Source organism: Elephas maximus, chromosome 9, assembly GCF_024166365.1.
Source record: "Elephas maximus indicus isolate mEleMax1 chromosome 9, mEleMax1 primary haplotype, whole genome shotgun sequence".
Taxonomy (NCBI): domain Eukaryota; kingdom Metazoa; phylum Chordata; class Mammalia; order Proboscidea; family Elephantidae; genus Elephas; species Elephas maximus.
Genome location: NC_064827.1, coordinates 70,495,256 through 70,512,727, shown reverse-complemented (window position 1 = coordinate 70,512,727; position 17,472 = coordinate 70,495,256). Strand labels below are relative to the sequence as shown.

The 17,472-nt window shown below is 38.5% G+C and overlaps 1 protein-coding gene across 1 annotated transcript in view; it reads left to right on the top strand.

The window, feature by feature from the left end:
• The window catches only part of MEGF9 (multiple EGF like domains 9), a 137,364-nt gene extending 132,258 nt beyond the window's left edge, over positions 1-5,106 (top strand). The window contains exon 6 of the mRNA XM_049895495.1: positions 74-5,106. Within this exon, the coding sequence (XP_049751452.1) occupies positions 74-525 (452 nt within the window). The 3' untranslated portion in view covers positions 526-5,106. The remainder of the gene's footprint in view (positions 1-73) is intronic.
• The last annotated feature ends 12,366 nt before the right edge of the window (positions 5,107-17,472 follow it).

The window sequence follows — 17,472 nt, the reverse complement described above, 5'->3', positions numbered from 1 at the left end:
GTATTTCTTTTATTGTTTCTCGAAACTAAATAATTTTGTCTTTTACATTTCATTCTCTGTTTTTTATTTTCAGAAGTTATTGTTCCAACACCTGAAGGTTCTACCATTTTGGTTTCCAATGCCTCTTTGACCACATCAGTGCCCACCCCTGTTATAAATAGTACATTTACCCCTACAACCCTGCAGACTATCTTTTCAGTAAGCTCTTCTGAAAACAGTACTTCAGCTTTAGCTGATGTATCATGGACCCAATTTAACATCATCATTTTGACAGTCATCATCATTGTGGTGGTACTGCTAATGGGATTTGTGGGGGCTGTGTATATGTACCGGGAGTATCAAAACCGAAAACTGAATGCCCCCTTTTGGACCATCGAGCTGAAAGAAGATAATATCAGTTTCAGCAGCTACCATGACAGCATTCCCAATGCAGATGTGTCAGGATTGTTGGAAGACGATGGCAATGAAGTGGCTCCCAATGGGCAACTCACCCTGACGACACCCATGCATAACTACAAAGCCTGAGGAAATAGGAATATTCTACTGGATTGTTAAACCACAGTGCATATTAAGACAGCATCAGCCTTTGGACCAGACAAAGCCTGGATAGTCTGCTGAGAAAGCAAAGGCAAATAGTGCATCTGAAATTTTCAGGTACAAATTTGTAATGCACTTAGCCTGGTACTTACAGTTTTGCCATGAAGATCTGAAGCATTCACTGTTGTTAAGGACTTGAAGTAAAGTATATTTTTGTACCAAACCACATGGGTGTATAGAAAAGCCGAACCACATTCTGCAGCCCAAATTCACTTTGACCTCCGAATAGACCCTTGGGGAAGTGTTCACCAAACCACCTATAACAGGATGATGAATGTGCAGAGGGAAAGGACTGCTGGAAGACTTCATCTCCATTCCTGAAACACATTGTTTAAAAGGAGGGTCAGGGATGATACTGATTTTTCTGTATTAAAAGATGTCATTGAGGAAAAGCTATTTCCAGACTGTATCACAATAAGCAATCTTGATCATTTGTAGAATAGGGGCAGAAAAGTCCCAAGAAGATCTTTAGAAGGGCTTGATTTTTCCAGGATTCTTGCTCAATGATGGGATTAAAGCACAGGGTAAGCTTCTAAGGATAGGGAGAGAATGAAGGCAGCATCCAGGAGCAGGAAGCTGGTGGTCCTCCTCAGGGTCTCAGTGTAAATGACCAATCGTCTAAAAATAAGGAATATCCCTGCCCCTAGAGAAATAAGGTGTACATAGTTAATGAGCATATTTGGTCAACATTTGTATCTATTTGTAAAAAAAAATTATGTCATATTTTATCTGGAATTTATTTGTACAGCAGTTAATGACAATGTAAAAAGAAAATATTAGGATTGGATTGGTTAAAATACTGTAAAATGGATGGCAATATTGCTAGAGCTGGGACTCTGGTGAGCACCAGTCATTTTTAGTCTCTCTTTGGACATTGCTGAAATTTGTGAGGTTGAATGTTTCTAATCTTTCTTTCTTTTTCTCAATCCAAAAGTAGAGTTATATACCCTTTGACTTATAAAGGGTATAGATTCAAGCAATAGAGTTTGAAGTCAATGATTGCTAAGCTGGGACACAGGCCATACTCCCCAAACTACTCACCCAATTAGACACTAGCCACCCTGTGTAAGAGTTAACCTTTACATAGATTAATGTGAAACATATCCCCATTTTAAAAAGTTTTTTTCCTATACACAAAAAATAGTCTTCCAAAGGAATTAGAAATATTTTCATTCCAAAAAAGAAAAGAAAAGCCGTCATATCACTTGGGAATCCCCGGTTTTCATGCCTGTGAAATGTTTATATTCCCCCCGCCCCATAGCCCTTCCTCTATTTCAGCATAGCTTGTTACTCATTTGCCACAAGGTGTGTCCTGTCTCTCAGAGGTGCTACAGGTCTCCTATCTTCTTGTCTGATTAGAGAGTACCTCTGTAGTTGGGTATGTGTAGTTAGCCCTTGCTTTTAGATATAGTTTTTCCCTAGAGGCCATGCACTGTTGTTCTCATCTATTGTGATATCAACAGATTGTGGATTAAGTGAGCCAGAGAAGGCAGCCAGAAGTCAAATACAGTTATGTATTAGGAGGAGCAGCAAACTGTGAAGTGGTTAAAAAAAAAGAGTGAAGACTTCTTATTAGCTTAGACCTAGGACATTCAAGTTGACACCATTGCCTAACTTCCCCAGAGAAAATTCTGGAATTTGATCATCCTTCTGTAAAAAAAACCCATAAATTGTTCTCAGGGTTTAGGGAGGATGCTCTGAAGAATGTACAAGCAGATAATCTACTTCTGATAACCTGGGGTGCTCTGCGTATTTGGCCATTGCTCACAAAAGTAGATATTGCATTACAGTACCTTAAAATTATTTAATATTTCTATAGCCCCTTGCAGTTTGCAAAGCACTTTTCTATATGTGTGTCCTTTGTTCCTCACCATAGACCCCTGAGGAAGTGATTATTGTCCCCGTTTTACAGATAAGGAGACTGAGGTTCAGTATCTTGCTCAAGCTGCACAGTGTGTGTCATTATTAGGCCTGGAATCAGGACTCCTAACTCCAAAGCACATGTTCTTTCCACTGTATTCTAATGCAGAAATTGCCTGGTCACGACACAAGAAGGCTGGGAGGAAGGGTCCCATCTGTGGATGTTTCTAAATTTTTTTAAGGACAAGATGCAACCTAGGGCTGTGCAGCTTGAAGGACAGGAGGTTTACTATCTGGAGCTGTTATTAGAGATACGAAAACAGTACTGCCAGCTTGTACTTCATTAAAATGAACTTATCTTTCCTATCAGTCGGAATCTACTTAACAGCAACAGGTTTGGTTTTTTGGGCTATCCTTCCTAGCAGGAAGGGAGAACCTGCTTTCCCTAGCGGCTGCTGCATATGCCTGTACAGACCGTGCACTGCACTGTACAATTCTACAGATCCGCCTTCCTCCCAGATACCCCGTTGTTGTTGTTATTAGGTGCCATCAAGTCGATCCCTATTCATAGCAACCCCACGTGGCAGAGTAGAACTGCCCCATAGAGTTTTCTAGGCCAGTCTTTATGGGAACAGATCACCAGGTCTTTCTCCTTCCGGGTGGGTCCGAACCACCAGCCTTTTGAGTAGCAGCAGAGCGCTTTGTGCCACCAGGCCCTTTCCAGATACCCTACCCCCAAAAAGTTAGGATTTGGGGACAGTGAGAAATAAATGCTTGTCAAACAGAAGTTATCCCAATCAAGAAAGGAGTGTTTGTTGGAGTCTAGAGCCAAAGCAAAATAGTCAGGATTTTGTCTATGTAGCAATTCCTTGCAACAGACCTTAAAAGGTATTGCAAAAATTGAATCAGAAAGAATGATTATCTTTAAATACTTGTTAATATCTCCTAGGTCATGTTCTTAATTTTTCCCAATGGAAACAAATTAAGGTCTTACAAATTTTTATAAATACACTTTAGTGTCCCCAGCTTTTTGCTTGTGGAAATAATTTTGCTCTAAAATGTAGATCACTTACGAAGTGATGTACCACTGCAGTCAGACTAGGAAAACAGTACGGGATGCACTGCACAATATCCATTCCTCTAAAGGCACGATCCCTGTGAGCAGTGGTATCCAGCAGCTGGATCCCATCAGTCCTTTAGAAAGCCCGATATGGAAATAATTTTTTCTAAGGTTTAGAAGCGTGTTTTTTTGAAAATAAGGCTGATTGAATCTTATTGATAAATGACAGAAACGGACTGCTATTAAGCGATGCTTTTATCTTTAATTCATTTTAGTAAGCCCATATATATCTCTGCTAGTTAGATGCCCTAGATAATGTTGTTAAGTATGTCTTTGTCCTCCCTGACTTTCCCCTCCCTCCCTCTACCCTCTAGCAAACAGAGCTCTCCTATTAATGGAATTTCTCCAGTTATAAAGAAAAATGGTAATAAAAGCTAAACTTCATTTATACTTAAGTCATATGGGCCTGATTGTTAATCTTCCCAGGAATACCTGGATTTTAAGAGAGGAGCGCAGAACGGTCATGTGGTGGGAAGAGAGAGACTTTTTGGAGAGAATTTGTAGAAGCCTGAAATTACATTGCCACTCTTTAGCTTGAATATTCCCAGGAAGTTTGACCATTAAAGCAACACTCAGTGACTCCTCTGGTTCATTTTGGTCAGCTGAGTGCCTTCAGGACAGTTAGCCCTTCTTGTGCTGTTTTAGAGGTAGAGAGCTAAAAGCACCAGTACTTCCTCTTGACAGCTTCAGTAGTTGGAACTGGGTTATTAATTAGATCATGCACTTTGGTCCTATACAGATAGGACACATAGTAAACACTTACAATGAACATCCCTTGGTTGGTATATTTTGGGGTATGTGGGTAGGAGTTGAATTTATACATCTCAAGGAAAGCTCTCTGATAAAAAAGCTCAGAGAAGTAAAACGCAACCCACAGTAATCATTAGAGCAAGGGAAACATTTTTTATCTCATGCATGAACCTTTGGTCTGTTATGATCTTTGTAGTAAGGAGCTCAGGAGCTAAAATGAGTTTGGTGTGTGCAAGGGATTTTTTTAAGGGAGTAGTGGAAGGTTAATGCAGGTTTCTCTTTAACCCTGGGCTGATGACGATATCAAAGGGAAAATCACTGAGAACACACTGACTCATCTGAAGAAGTCAAATAATATCAAATCATCTAAAAGTTATGGATCATTAAAATTATGCGTTTTCAAAGTCAATCAGGAATCTTTCTTACTTGTTAGTTGTGCGTACGGAAAAACTTTGACAGCAGCCCTAGAATGTGAGCCCAGAGCTTCAGATCTAAGTCAATCCAAAAGCTCAATGACTTAAAGTCAAGTTTTAATGCTAGGCACAAGCACTCTGTAATATGTTAAATTTCAGCCAAAGCAGTTAGGGAATGTTTCTGAAACATTAAACTTGTATTTATGTCCCTAAAATCCTAACGCAAACTTTAAAAACGTGTCTCATATATCTGCTGTACTAGGCTTCATGATGCATTTCTAAATTTGTGTATGATTTGAATATATGAAAGAATTTATACAAGAGTGTTATTTAAAATTATTAAAAAATAAATGTATATAATTTGTACCTATTGTAGATTTGTTGTTTTACTTTTTTATGTGGTCAGGTTTGTTAGAAGTCTTTTAATATATGTCAGGGATCATTTATTTTCAACCTACTTCATGAAAACCTTTGAACCCTTCATGTATTGACTATGCTTTTTGTTTAAGAAGTTCATTTAAAGAACATTTTCCACTTGGCAGAAACTAACACATGAAGAAGATTCCCTCTCTTTAAAAAAAAAAAAATCTATATATACATATATAATTTTTTTTTATCCTGAGAAGAAAACATGCATTAACATATATTTTTGTTTGTCCTTTTACCTGTCCCCTATAAGATCAATTGGGATTTCCATGAAAATTTATAGACAAAACTTACTCCATTTGGATTTCTTTTCCACACATGTAAAGAATTTACCTTTAAAAAATTTTTTTAGTAGAAATCTGGAGGAAACCATGTTCTATGTATTTATTAGGTAATGCACATCTTTTTATTATTTTAAGGTTGGCTTGAAGATCCTCAATTTTGACAAAGCTAAATGGTGTTTAATGGGGTGCCATCTAGAGATCCAAGGGGTATTTTGAAAAAGAAGAAAAAATAAGTCAGGGATTTATTTGTGCTGAGATCTTTATAAACTTGAATTGGTTTATTCAGCTTCAGTTGGTTGATATTTACACTTTTAAATCCTGTTTTTCCTTTTTTTAATCACACCAAAAATAGGCTTCATTACTTCATAATCGCACCTTGTGTATCTATATCACGTGGCTCCATGGTGGATATGAGTTGGATATTATTTTAAGAAAACAGAATAAGCATGCCAGAAATCTAAACAAAATTTCAAGAGAAAGTAATCATGTATACAGACTAACCACACGGAGAGGAAATATTGTCAACATTACTTTTATAGTATTGTATTCGTACTTTCAGTTAAAGTTTATCAAGTAGAGACATTAGATTACATTATCTAAATTGGTTGTATTCATTTTCCACAGGAGTATAAAATGCATATGTTTAAGAAAAATTCCACATTATGATTAAACCTATATTGTATCAGTAACTTCAAAATATTAATTGTGCTTAGTTACATTAAAAAAGTGATGCTAAATTAAAAACAACAAAATCTGTTTTTCGTGATTGATAGTGTTAGGAGTGCCAACTAACAGGCTTCTGAAAATAACATTCTAAGTGAATGTTAACATCGTAGTTTTACCTATAAGCTAGTTCTTCGAGAGAATTTTATGAAGAATTTATTGTCGTAATTATTGTACAGGCTTTCTAATACTTCCGCTTACAAAATGAGAGCCATCAGACAATGTTAAATTTAAAACGTGTTGCTTGTTTGTATTAATAAGTAGGTTTTAACCCTTGTATGTTGAACACTGCACTTCAGACAGTTTCAGAAAAAATAGGCAAATGTTTCCTTTGTATGTAATAAAGGTAGGTTTGGGCAATAAAGGAAGTGTTGGGAGGAAATTTTCTTTTGTGATTTTCTTTGTGTTGTCAGATCAACTGATAAAGTATATGTCAATTTTTTTTTAACCTTTGCCCCCAAAAAGGAAGTCTCATCTCTTCCCCATGCCCACTCCCATTTGAATCCAACCGTCTTAAACTTATACATAACTATATATACCAGGTTATATAATGTCTTTCTCATTTTGGTGCTGTTTGCTCTGCCTGTAACATCCTTGAGAATGTTTATTAGTTCTTTGCAACCACGTGGTAAAGAAACATTCAGCAATTCCTGATTTGCATGTCTATTTTGCCTAATGAATTACTTTCTTATTGCTCATGTTTTATTGTGAATACTTGTTAATCTATGTCTTCCCCAGTAGACTCTATTTCTTGGAGCCAAAAGCGTTTGTTCTTCTGTCTCTGGTACCTAGCATAGTGCCAGCACATTGGGGTACTAAGTAAATGATGATTTAAAAAAAATGTAATCGATAGACACAAGAGTTGGCATGTGAATCTATTCATTGGTAATATAAGAAATCTTATATTCACTGGGTAGGACAATATTTCTTATTCAAGGGAATGGTCAATGCATGGGCTTCGGAGGGTCTGAGAAACTCTTGAAATCATATGCTGTTGTATCTGTGAATGCAGTTTTGTGTGTGTTTTCTGGAAAGAAGGTCCATACCTTTATAATTCTCAAAAGGATTCATTATCCCAACAGGATTAAGGATTACTTGGATCGGGATTAGTTTGTGTATTTCACCAATGAAAACCCTCCCAGCAATGTAAATTGGCACACCCTTGATTCAAGATACTCACTCCTGGGAATCCGTCATAAGGAAATGACCTAAAAAGCAAAGACATCTGCACCAAAATTTTTTATACTGAGTTCTGTATTAAGTTAGAAAAAGGGGGGAACAAATCCTAGGTGGTTAACGATAAGGGTGTGGTTTAGTGCGTACACTTGTTGGCGTAATACACAGGCATTAAAACGATCAGAAAGAATTATTTAAAACAAAATCAAAGGTAAGTGAAGAAAAATAGGGTATTTTGACGTTGTGCACGTGATTCTACTGTGGGTATAATACAGTCTTGAGACTCTAGATGCATGTGAACTCCTAGGCATGTGCACCAAATTCTTCATTGGGCATGGACATCACATTCTTCACTGCAGCAGTTTTTGTTATAACAAAGTCATGGGCAACACTCCAAATGTCTGTCAGTAGAACAGATCAATTGCGATCTATCCATATACACGGAACAGAATTTCATACAGTAGTGGCAAATGAATTAATTACAGTTATATACAGCAATCGCGACGTCGCTATGAGTTGAAATCGACTGGATGGCAATGGGTTTTTGGGTTTTACCGCGATACGGATGAGTCACAACATTGAGCAAAAAGTCACAGAGAATATGCATAGTATAGTTTCTTTTATACAAGGGTAAAAAATAGGAAATGGAATAATGTGTTGTTTAGAATTATATGCATATGCAGAAAAACTGCAAAAAAAACAGAATGATTAATACAAAAGTAAAGATAGCTTTGGAAGGGAGAGGGGGATATACAGGTGGCTTCAAGTAGATCTAGAAATTCAATGTAATCCTAATCAAAACCCCAACTTTGATGAAGTTCAATTTATCTATTTTGTGTTTGTTATTTCATATTCATGAATCCATTGTTGAAATAGGTCTCGAAGCCTTTATTGTGTAAGGTAACAAAAAGACAAACAACCCAGTCAATAAATGGACAAAGGGCTTGAATAAACATTTCACCAAAGAAGATATACAAATGATGTACGAATGGCCAACAAACACATGAAAAGGTGTTCAACCTCATTAGCCATCAGGGAAATTCAAATCAAAACCACAATGAGGCACTCACCGCCTTATACCCACTAACATGGCTATTTTCAGATAGATGGAAAACAGTAAGTGTTCGTGAGAATGTGGAGAAATTGGAACCCTCGTCTATTGTTGGTAGGACTGTAAAATGGTGCAATGGCTGTGGAAAACAAGTTTGTCAGTTCCTCAAAATCTTAAACAGAATTACCATATGACTCAGCAATCCCACTCAAAGGTATATATGTCCAAGAGACTCAAAAGCTGAGATGCAAGCAGGTACTTGTACACTAATGTTAATCGCAGTATTATTCACAATAGACAAAAGGTGGAAACAACTCAAGTGTCCAACAGAGGAAGGGATAAACAAAATGTATATCCATACAATGGAGTATTAGTCGTAAAGAGAATGAAGTTCTGCTACATGCTACAACGTGGATTAATTTGAAAACATGATGTTAAATGAAATAAGTCAGACACAAAAGGACAAATATTATAATCTAGTTTACATGAAATATCCATAACTGGCAAATGTATACAGACCAAAGTTTATTAGTGGTTACCAGGAGCAGATGGAAGGGAGAAATGAGGGGGGCTTGCTTAAAGGGTACAAAGTTTTTGTTAAGCATGATGGAAAAATTTGGAAATGGATAGTGGTACTTGTTGCATATCATGGTGACTAATGTCACGGAATTGTACATGTAAAAATGTTGGAAATAGCAAATGTTTTTGCTATATGTGTATTTCACCACATACACACACAAAAAGATATTGTTGCAGAAATAAGAAGGCAAGCCATATACTGGGAGAAGATATTTGCAAAACTTACATCCAACAAAGGACTTGTATATAGACTACATAAAGAACTCATACCTCAACAATAAGAAGACAAACAACTCCGTTTAAAAATTGGCAAAGAAAAAATCAACACTACAAACAATATTCATCGAGCAAATAATCCTATGAAAAGATGCTCAACATCATTAGTCATTGTTAATAGGTGCTGTAGAGTCAGTTTAGGGAAATGCAAATTAAAACCAGGATAAGATACCTCTACATGCCCATTAGATTGACCAAAATTAAAACAACTGACTATATCAAGTTTTTGCACAGATGTACAGCAACTGGAAAGAGCTAACTGAAAGTTTGGCAGTTCGAACCACCACCAGTTGCTCCATGGGAGAAAGGTGTGGCAGTCTGCTTCCATAAAGATTACAGCCTTGGAAGCCCTGCAGGGCAGTTCGGTGCTGTAGGGTGGCTATGAGTGGACTCGTTGGCAGTGAGTTTTTTGGACACCCACTGGGACTCCCATACACTGTTGGTGGGAATATGAAATGCTATAACTACTCTGGAAATCAGTTTGGCGGTTTCTTAAAATGGTAAGCATACCTCTGCCATATGTTTCAGCCATTCCATTCCTAGGCATTTACCGAAGAGAAATGAATAAATATGTCCACAAAAAGACTTGTTCATGAATGTATATAGCAACTTTATTTGTAATAGACCTAAACTGGAAACAACCCTAAGGTCTATCAGGTGAATGGATAAACAAATTGAAGTGTATCTATGCAATGGAATACTCCCAGCAATAAAAAGGAATAAACTACTGGTACACATATCGATATGGATTCATCTCAAAATAGTTGTGCTGAGTGAAAGAAGCCAGAACTAAAAAAAGAGTGCATATGGTATGCTTCCTTTTATGCAAGATTCCAGAAATGTACACCAATTTATACAGACAGAAAGCAGATCAATAGTTGCCTGAGGATAGGGCAGGGAGGGACTAGAGGAAGGTATTGCAAAGACGCAAAAGGAGATTTTGGGGGTGATGGTTGCATTCATTATCTTAGTTGTGATGGTGTCATGAATGTATACACATTCTAAAAACTCATCCAATTATTCAATTTAAATATATGCAGTTCATTGTGTCACTTATACCTCAACACCACTCTTAAAATTTTTTTAAAAAGGAAAAGAAGTATGGAAGCAAATGAAATTTTGGTTAAAATATGTCCCACTTCATTGGTACAATTTTTCTTCAAGATACAAATCCCTACTACTGAGGAAATTAAGTCTTATTATTTGGGGTGGGTTATTGAGAAAAGCCTCTGCTTTCAAGGCTCCCTGTGATCTGAGCCCTACTCACTTGGTCCAGCTCTTCTCCCTGTATTCCACTATATGAATACTCTATGAGCCAAGCTTGATAACCCAATGGTTCCTGAGTAAAATTTGCCCATTCCTGCCTTTACTGTTTGTTATGGACCTGCCCTGTCTTTGAAATGCCATCTCTCTTTGTCATGCCCAAAGTATCTTCTTCAAAGCTTAGTTCACATCTCAATGCCTTCTCTCATTGCCTTTGCAAGTCCCCAGAACTAACTATACCAGAGAATTTAGCACCAAGAAGGAAGCGTTCAGAATGAATAAATGAATAATCGAACATTTATATTCATATAGCTGCCTTTGTATTTGTCCTGACACCCCTGCTAATTTCTAAGATCCGTGAGGAAGGCAATGTAGCTTAGTAGTTTCGTAGCCTTTAACCAACTCACAATCTCTGAATATGTTTCTTAACAAAAATGGAGATAAACACAGGGTTGTGGTAAGGATTAATTGATATCACTTCTGAATGCCCCTCGCAGTGTTCCCATCATAGCTTAAACTGAAAAGAGTTGCCTTCAAGTCAATTACGATTCATGGCAACCCCATGTGTTTTAGAGTAGAACTGCATTCCATAGTGTTTTTATGGCTGTGACCTCTCAGAAGTAGATCGCCAAGCCTTTCTTCTGAGGTCATAGATTGCATAATTAATCTTCATTGATGACAGAGACCTCTGTGCTGTCAGATTACCACTTGGACTATATATATCCTTCAGGAAAGTGTCTGTTCTATACCTCTTTTTTTTTTTTTTATCCTCAGTATTGTGTTCCAAGTAGGTGTTCAATAAGCATTTTCTGATGCTGATTGTGATGATGACTGTGATACTGCATAGTATCAAATTATCTGTTAGATTTGAGGGCCTGGCTGTCTTCATCTTTGTATTCCCCATTGCTTAAAGTCGTCCTGGTGACTAGAAAAAGCTTAATAAATATTAGTAAAGGAATGAATGAGCGAATCAGCCGAATTGCAGTTTTTACACTGGTAAATATGGTAAAGACTTGTAATTACATTGCAGTTTCTAGGCTTTGAATTAGTGCAAGCTTAAACCCAAAACCAAATAGCCTTATTTTGGGAAGCACCAAGTCACTTTTAAGTAGGGATTTTTTGAGTGACTCTGGGAACAGAAAACACAAAATATCCTTCAGTGGAATGGTGCTGATGAAGCTCATTCCTTCAGTGCAGAGGGAGAGCTCACCCACAGACTGGACTGCATGTCCTCAAACATCATGGCATGTGCTGACTGGGTAGGAAGCAAACAGTCTGATATTTGGATGCTTTGGGTGCCCTCCTCTTCCTGCCTTTACTTTCAGTAGCTTGCAGAACCAAAAGGCTACAGCTCAGCTTTTTAATTTCCCCAAAACATTTTCTAAATGAGCCACTGTTGTCTTTAATCATCATGGTTAGGGGATTATCCAACCTCATTTTAAGGAGATATTTTTGCTAAGAGATGAGATTCTTCCAGACAAGGATAAAGACATTAAGGCTGTCTATTAAGATTCTGCTTTCGTTGAGATAATAATTTTTGGGTAATTAAGCAAATTGTATAGACTCCAATGGGACGTTAATCCTTAAAGAAATTGTCTGAAGTGGAGAAGCCTTTAAATTCTGAAGCAAAGATCAAAGTTGGCAAAAGTGATGTTTTGGATTTCCTTCAGTTAAAGGGAAAAGCTAACAGTATTAATAGGTACTGTCCTGGGTAAAGAATTCACTTTACTTATAATCTGTACCTCACCTTTTTGTATTAAAAGACAGGGCTCCTTAAACCATTACACTGAGTAACGGTAGGAGGTACTTATTTATACCAGAAAACCTAGGCTACAGGCTACATTAGCAATTGACATCCAACTTAGTTTCAAGCCTCCTAGCAACCAACAACATAGATGACTTAGCTACTATTATCTAATTAAAGGACTATACTAGAACATAAACAGAAAATCTCTTTTTCTGCATTCTTTTAAGGGGCAGTAGGTTACACTACAAAGCACATCATCTTTAGAAGCAGGGAGAGATGGGTTCCAATACAGGCCTCACGATCTACTAGCTCTGTAGTAGATCCTGGCAAGTTAATAAATGACTCTTAGTCTTAATGTTATCACCTGTAAATGGAGTAATTATGCTGACTTCTTAGAGTTGGCAGTAAGGTTAAATGAGATCATATATGTGAAGTAACTCTAGCACATGCAAGGACTACAATAAATGATGGTTCCCTTCCTCTTTCCCTTTTATTAAAGAAGTCTTCAATGAAAACTTTATCAAAAAAGCAGTGTTATTCTTTCTCCGATTGGTAGAGAATTCAATCAGGTACCTGGTGGCTTGTTTTCTGAGTAGAAAAACACCCCAAAGTTATTGGAGTATCGGAGTAAGGCCACTTCTAGGCTTTAGGTATATTTAGAAAGAAATGAAATGCTTTTCTAAGCTGAATTGCTGCTGTTTTTGTGTTTTTAGTGGGTGATTTGGAGCTAGAATGGAACCTACGGGGAGGCTGAAATAGGCAGCATGGTATCTTGGAGGCATTTCTGTGGCCCCACAGAGGATCCGCATGAGTTGCCATGTTTGCCTATGGGAAATTGGCAGGAAATGGTGTGTGAAGGGAGAAGACTACAGATCTGGGAGTCTACACATTTAGGTTCTAACCCATGCTCTGTTATAAATTTACAGAGTGACTTTGGCATGCCACAGAACCCATCTGTGTCTCAGTTTTTCCATCAGAACATCAGGAGATTTAGTTCAGTGTTCTCTGTGAGGACTTTTTTAACTCATACTTTATTAGGTCGGGGAGAAAAGGGAGTTTGGAGTAAGATCACTAATCTTGATTAAGATTTATTCATTCTTTCACCAGCATTTACTAAACACTATCTGTCAGGCACTATAAAAGACTCTACGATTGTTATCGTGTTGTTAGGTGCCCTCCAGTAGGTTCCAGCTCATAGTGACCATATGTACAACAGAAGACTGCCGGATCCTGTGCCATCCCCACAATCATTGCTGTGTTTGAGCCCACTGTTACAGCCACTGTCACTGTATCAATCCTTCTCATTGAGGGTCTTCGTCTTTTTTGCTGACCCTCTCTACTCTACCAAGCATGATGTCCTTCTCCAGAGACTGTTCCCCCCGATAACATGTCCATAGTACATGAGACGAAGTCTTGGCATCCTCACTTCTAAGGAGCATTCTGGCTGTACTTCTTCCAAGACAGATTTGTTTGTTCTTCTGGCAGTCCATGGTATATCCCATATTGTTCACCAATGCCATAATTCAAATGCATCAATTCTTCAGTCCTTTTTATTTACTGTGCAGCATTCGCATGCATATGAGGCGATTGGAAACACCATGGCTTGGGTAAGTCACATCTAAGTCCTCAAAGTGACATCTTTGTTTTTATAATGCTTTAAAGGGGTCTTTTGCAGCAGATTTGCCTAATGCAATGAGTCATTTGATTTCCTGACTGCTGCTGTCATGGGCATTGATTATGGATCCAAGTAAAATGAAATTCTTGATATCAACATTTTCTTCATTTATCATGATGTTGCTTATGGGGCCAGTTGTGAGGACTATTGTTTTCTCTATGTTGAGATGTAATCCATACTGAAGGCTCCAGCATTAAAAGTCCCTGGTCTCAAAAGAAGCCAAACACAAAAGAATGCATAGTGTATTATTCCACTTATAAGAAACTCTAGAAAAAACAAATTTCAATGACAGAAAGCAGATCAATGGTTTCCTGAAGGAGAGGGAGATTGACTGGAAGTGGACCAAAGGGAACTTTTTGGGGTGATAAAAATGTTTTATATCTACTCTAATACCATAGCCAAGGAGGTGGTGCAATGGTCAAGTGCTTGGCTGCTAACTGAAAGGTTGGCAGTTCAAATCCACCCAGCGGCTCCATGAGAGAAAGACCTGGCAATCTGTTCTTGTAAAGATTAAAACCAAACTAAACCCATTGCTGTCGAGTTAATTCTGACTCACAGCTGCCCTATAGAACAGAGTAGAACTGCCCCACAGAATTTCCAAGGAGTGGCTGGTGGATCCAAAATGCTGAGCTTTAGGTTACCAGACAAGCTGTTAACCACTGTGGCACCAGAGCACACCCTGTAAAGATTACGGCCTAGAAAATTCTATGGGCAGTTCTACTCTGTCACATGGGGTCACTATGAGTTGAGAATCGACTTGATGGCGCACAACAACAATACCATGGTCACTAGCCTCATGTGGCTATTTGAATTTAAATTAATTAAAATAAAATTTAAAGATGCAGGTCCTTAGTCACATAGCCACATTTCAAGGGTTCAGTAGCCACGTGTCTGTGGCTGCTTTATTGGACAGCACAGATATAGAACATTTCCATCATCCTAGAAAGTTATGTTGGAGACTGGTGTTCTGTATCTTGATTGTGGTGGTGGCAACATGGGTATATAAGTTTGCCAAAACTCATCAGAATGTGTACTTAAAGTGGGAACATTTTATGTACGTAAACCATCTCAATAAAATCAATTTAAAACAAAGTCTTCCTCTCAAAGAGTTTACAGCCTAATAGGGGAGACAGCCAAGTTAACAATTAGATAAAAATACATGCATACATATATAAACCATTAAAAAAAACCCGTTGCCATAGAGTTGATTCCGATTCATAGCAACCTTGTAGGGCAAAGTAGAACTGCCCTGTAGGATTGCCAAGGAGCAGCTTGTGGATTCCATAAAAACAACAATCTGAGCTGTGTAAGTGCTACAGTGGAGAAAAGATCAGGGATGTTGTAGAAGCCCAGAGGTGGGGGGGCCTACCCATACTGGGTCACAAAACTTTCTCTCGAACTATGCTGGAAGGAACCTGGGAATTAGGCAGAGAAGAGGAGGGAAGGTTATTCGAGACTATAAGAGGCACTGGTGGCACAGGGGTTAAGAGCTATGGCTGCTAACCAAAAGATTGGCAGTGTGAACCCTCTAGCTGGTACTTGGAAACCCTACAGAGCAGCTCTACTCTGTCCTATAGGGTTACTATGAGTTGGAATCAGCTTGATGGTGGTGGGTTTTTTTTTTTTTTTTTTCTAATAAGAACCGCTAGAACTTAGAGTTCTTTTGGAGAATTAGCAAAAGGTGCTCCTTCTCTGGAATAGACTTGCAACTTAGCAAAGAGAGCTCACACCTTGGCAAGCATTTAAGTCTCCACTTATCCCTTGGCTGGGTGTCGTCGTGCAGGGCACAACTGGTGCACTGTATCTGGTGGCCTGCCAGACAGAGGGGAAGGCATAAGCAAAGGCAAAGCGCCTGACACTCATCCCCTTGAGGAAGTAAGTACTGCCGTCACCACAAAGTTGTGCTCCTCCTTCCCTGGGTGTCAACCTGCTCTTTCAATATGAATTTACTATATTTAAGGAGAGGCAAAGTTTACCACCCCTACCTGTAAGTCACTATCAAGACCTTAAGTGCTTCATTTAAGATACAAAATGTCCAGACAATTGATCAATTCAATCACCATTCTTTACCTAGAGCTATAGCTGTTTTGGAAACCCTGGTGACCTAGTGGTTAAGTGCTACAGCTACTAACCAAAGGGTCGGCAGTTTGAATCTGCCAGGCGCTTCTTGGAAACTCTATGGGGCAGTTCTACTCTGTCCTATAGGGTCACTATGAGTTGGAAGCGACTCAAAGGCAGTAGGTTTGGGTTTTTTTTTTTTAATAGCTGTTTTACATATTCAAACATGCAGCGAGAAAGGCTGCCTGAAAGCTGTCCTTGGCACCTTAGAATAGGGTTTTTCCGGTAGCCTTTGGCTGTCTTACATCCAATGCCTGGGTTTAGATGTGTGGGAATGTGACCCGTGCTACGGCGGATGATCAATTTACTCAGGGAGATCTTGACTTGGGATGTATCTATCCCTTCTGTAAGTTAAAAAAAAAGAAAAACACTGAGGAGTACCACCTTTTCAGAATCAGGAAATTGAGCTCCAAGCCCCCTTCTCTGTCTCTAACTTGCTGTGTGACTTTGAGAAAATTGATTCATATATCTAAGCCTCAATTTCCTCATCTACAAAATAAGGACAATGGTTCTAACTTGTCTCACTGAGTTGTTGTGAGGGAGCATTAAGGGATAAGTAATGTGAAATGGGTTTTGTCAATTATGTTGCATCAAATAGTGATTTTGCTTTATTTGTGGGTTCCTTAACAAAGAGGACCTTTTTTTTTTTAACAAAGAGGAGCTAGTGCACATAGAGTAACTATAGGCTTCCATCCTGCTTTTGAGGGGCATAGATCTCACTTGTGATACGCCTTTTCTCCAGCCCTTGAATCAAAACAATTTGACCCTTCTCTGTGTGCCCTTAGAAACTTACTGTTATTTTTCTTATATTAGCAAAGTATCTAAGATATTTTACTTTGTTTTATAATAATTTATGTGCATTTTAACCAGCTTCATGAGGTCAGGGATACCACTAAATTAGGGAAATGCACGCTGGCTTAGTGATTAAGAGCATGAACTTTAGAAAGAATGCTGGGTTCAAATCCCAGCTCCACCACGTAGGTGCTATATAACCTGGCAAATCCTTCTCCTCTCCAACCCTCAGTTTTGTCAATTATAAAACTGGAGCACAATAAGTCCTTGTTTCATAAGGTTACTGCGAGGATTGAATGTAAGGTGTTTAACACTTTACATAATGCCTAGCACATAGAAGTATATGAGGTAGCTAGGGAGCCCTGTGGAGCCCTGGTGGTGTAGTGGTTAAGAGCTTGGCTGCTAACCAAAAGGTCAGCAGTTCAAATCCACCAGCCACTCCTTGGAAACCCTGTGGGGCAGGGTCACTATAGGGTCACTATAAGTTGGAAGCAACTTGACAGCACCTAATAACAACAAAGGGAGCCCTAGTGGTGCAGTGGTTAAAGCACTCAACTGCCAACCCAAAGGACAGTAGTATGAACCCATCAGTTGCTCTGTGGGAGAAAGATGTGGCAGCCTG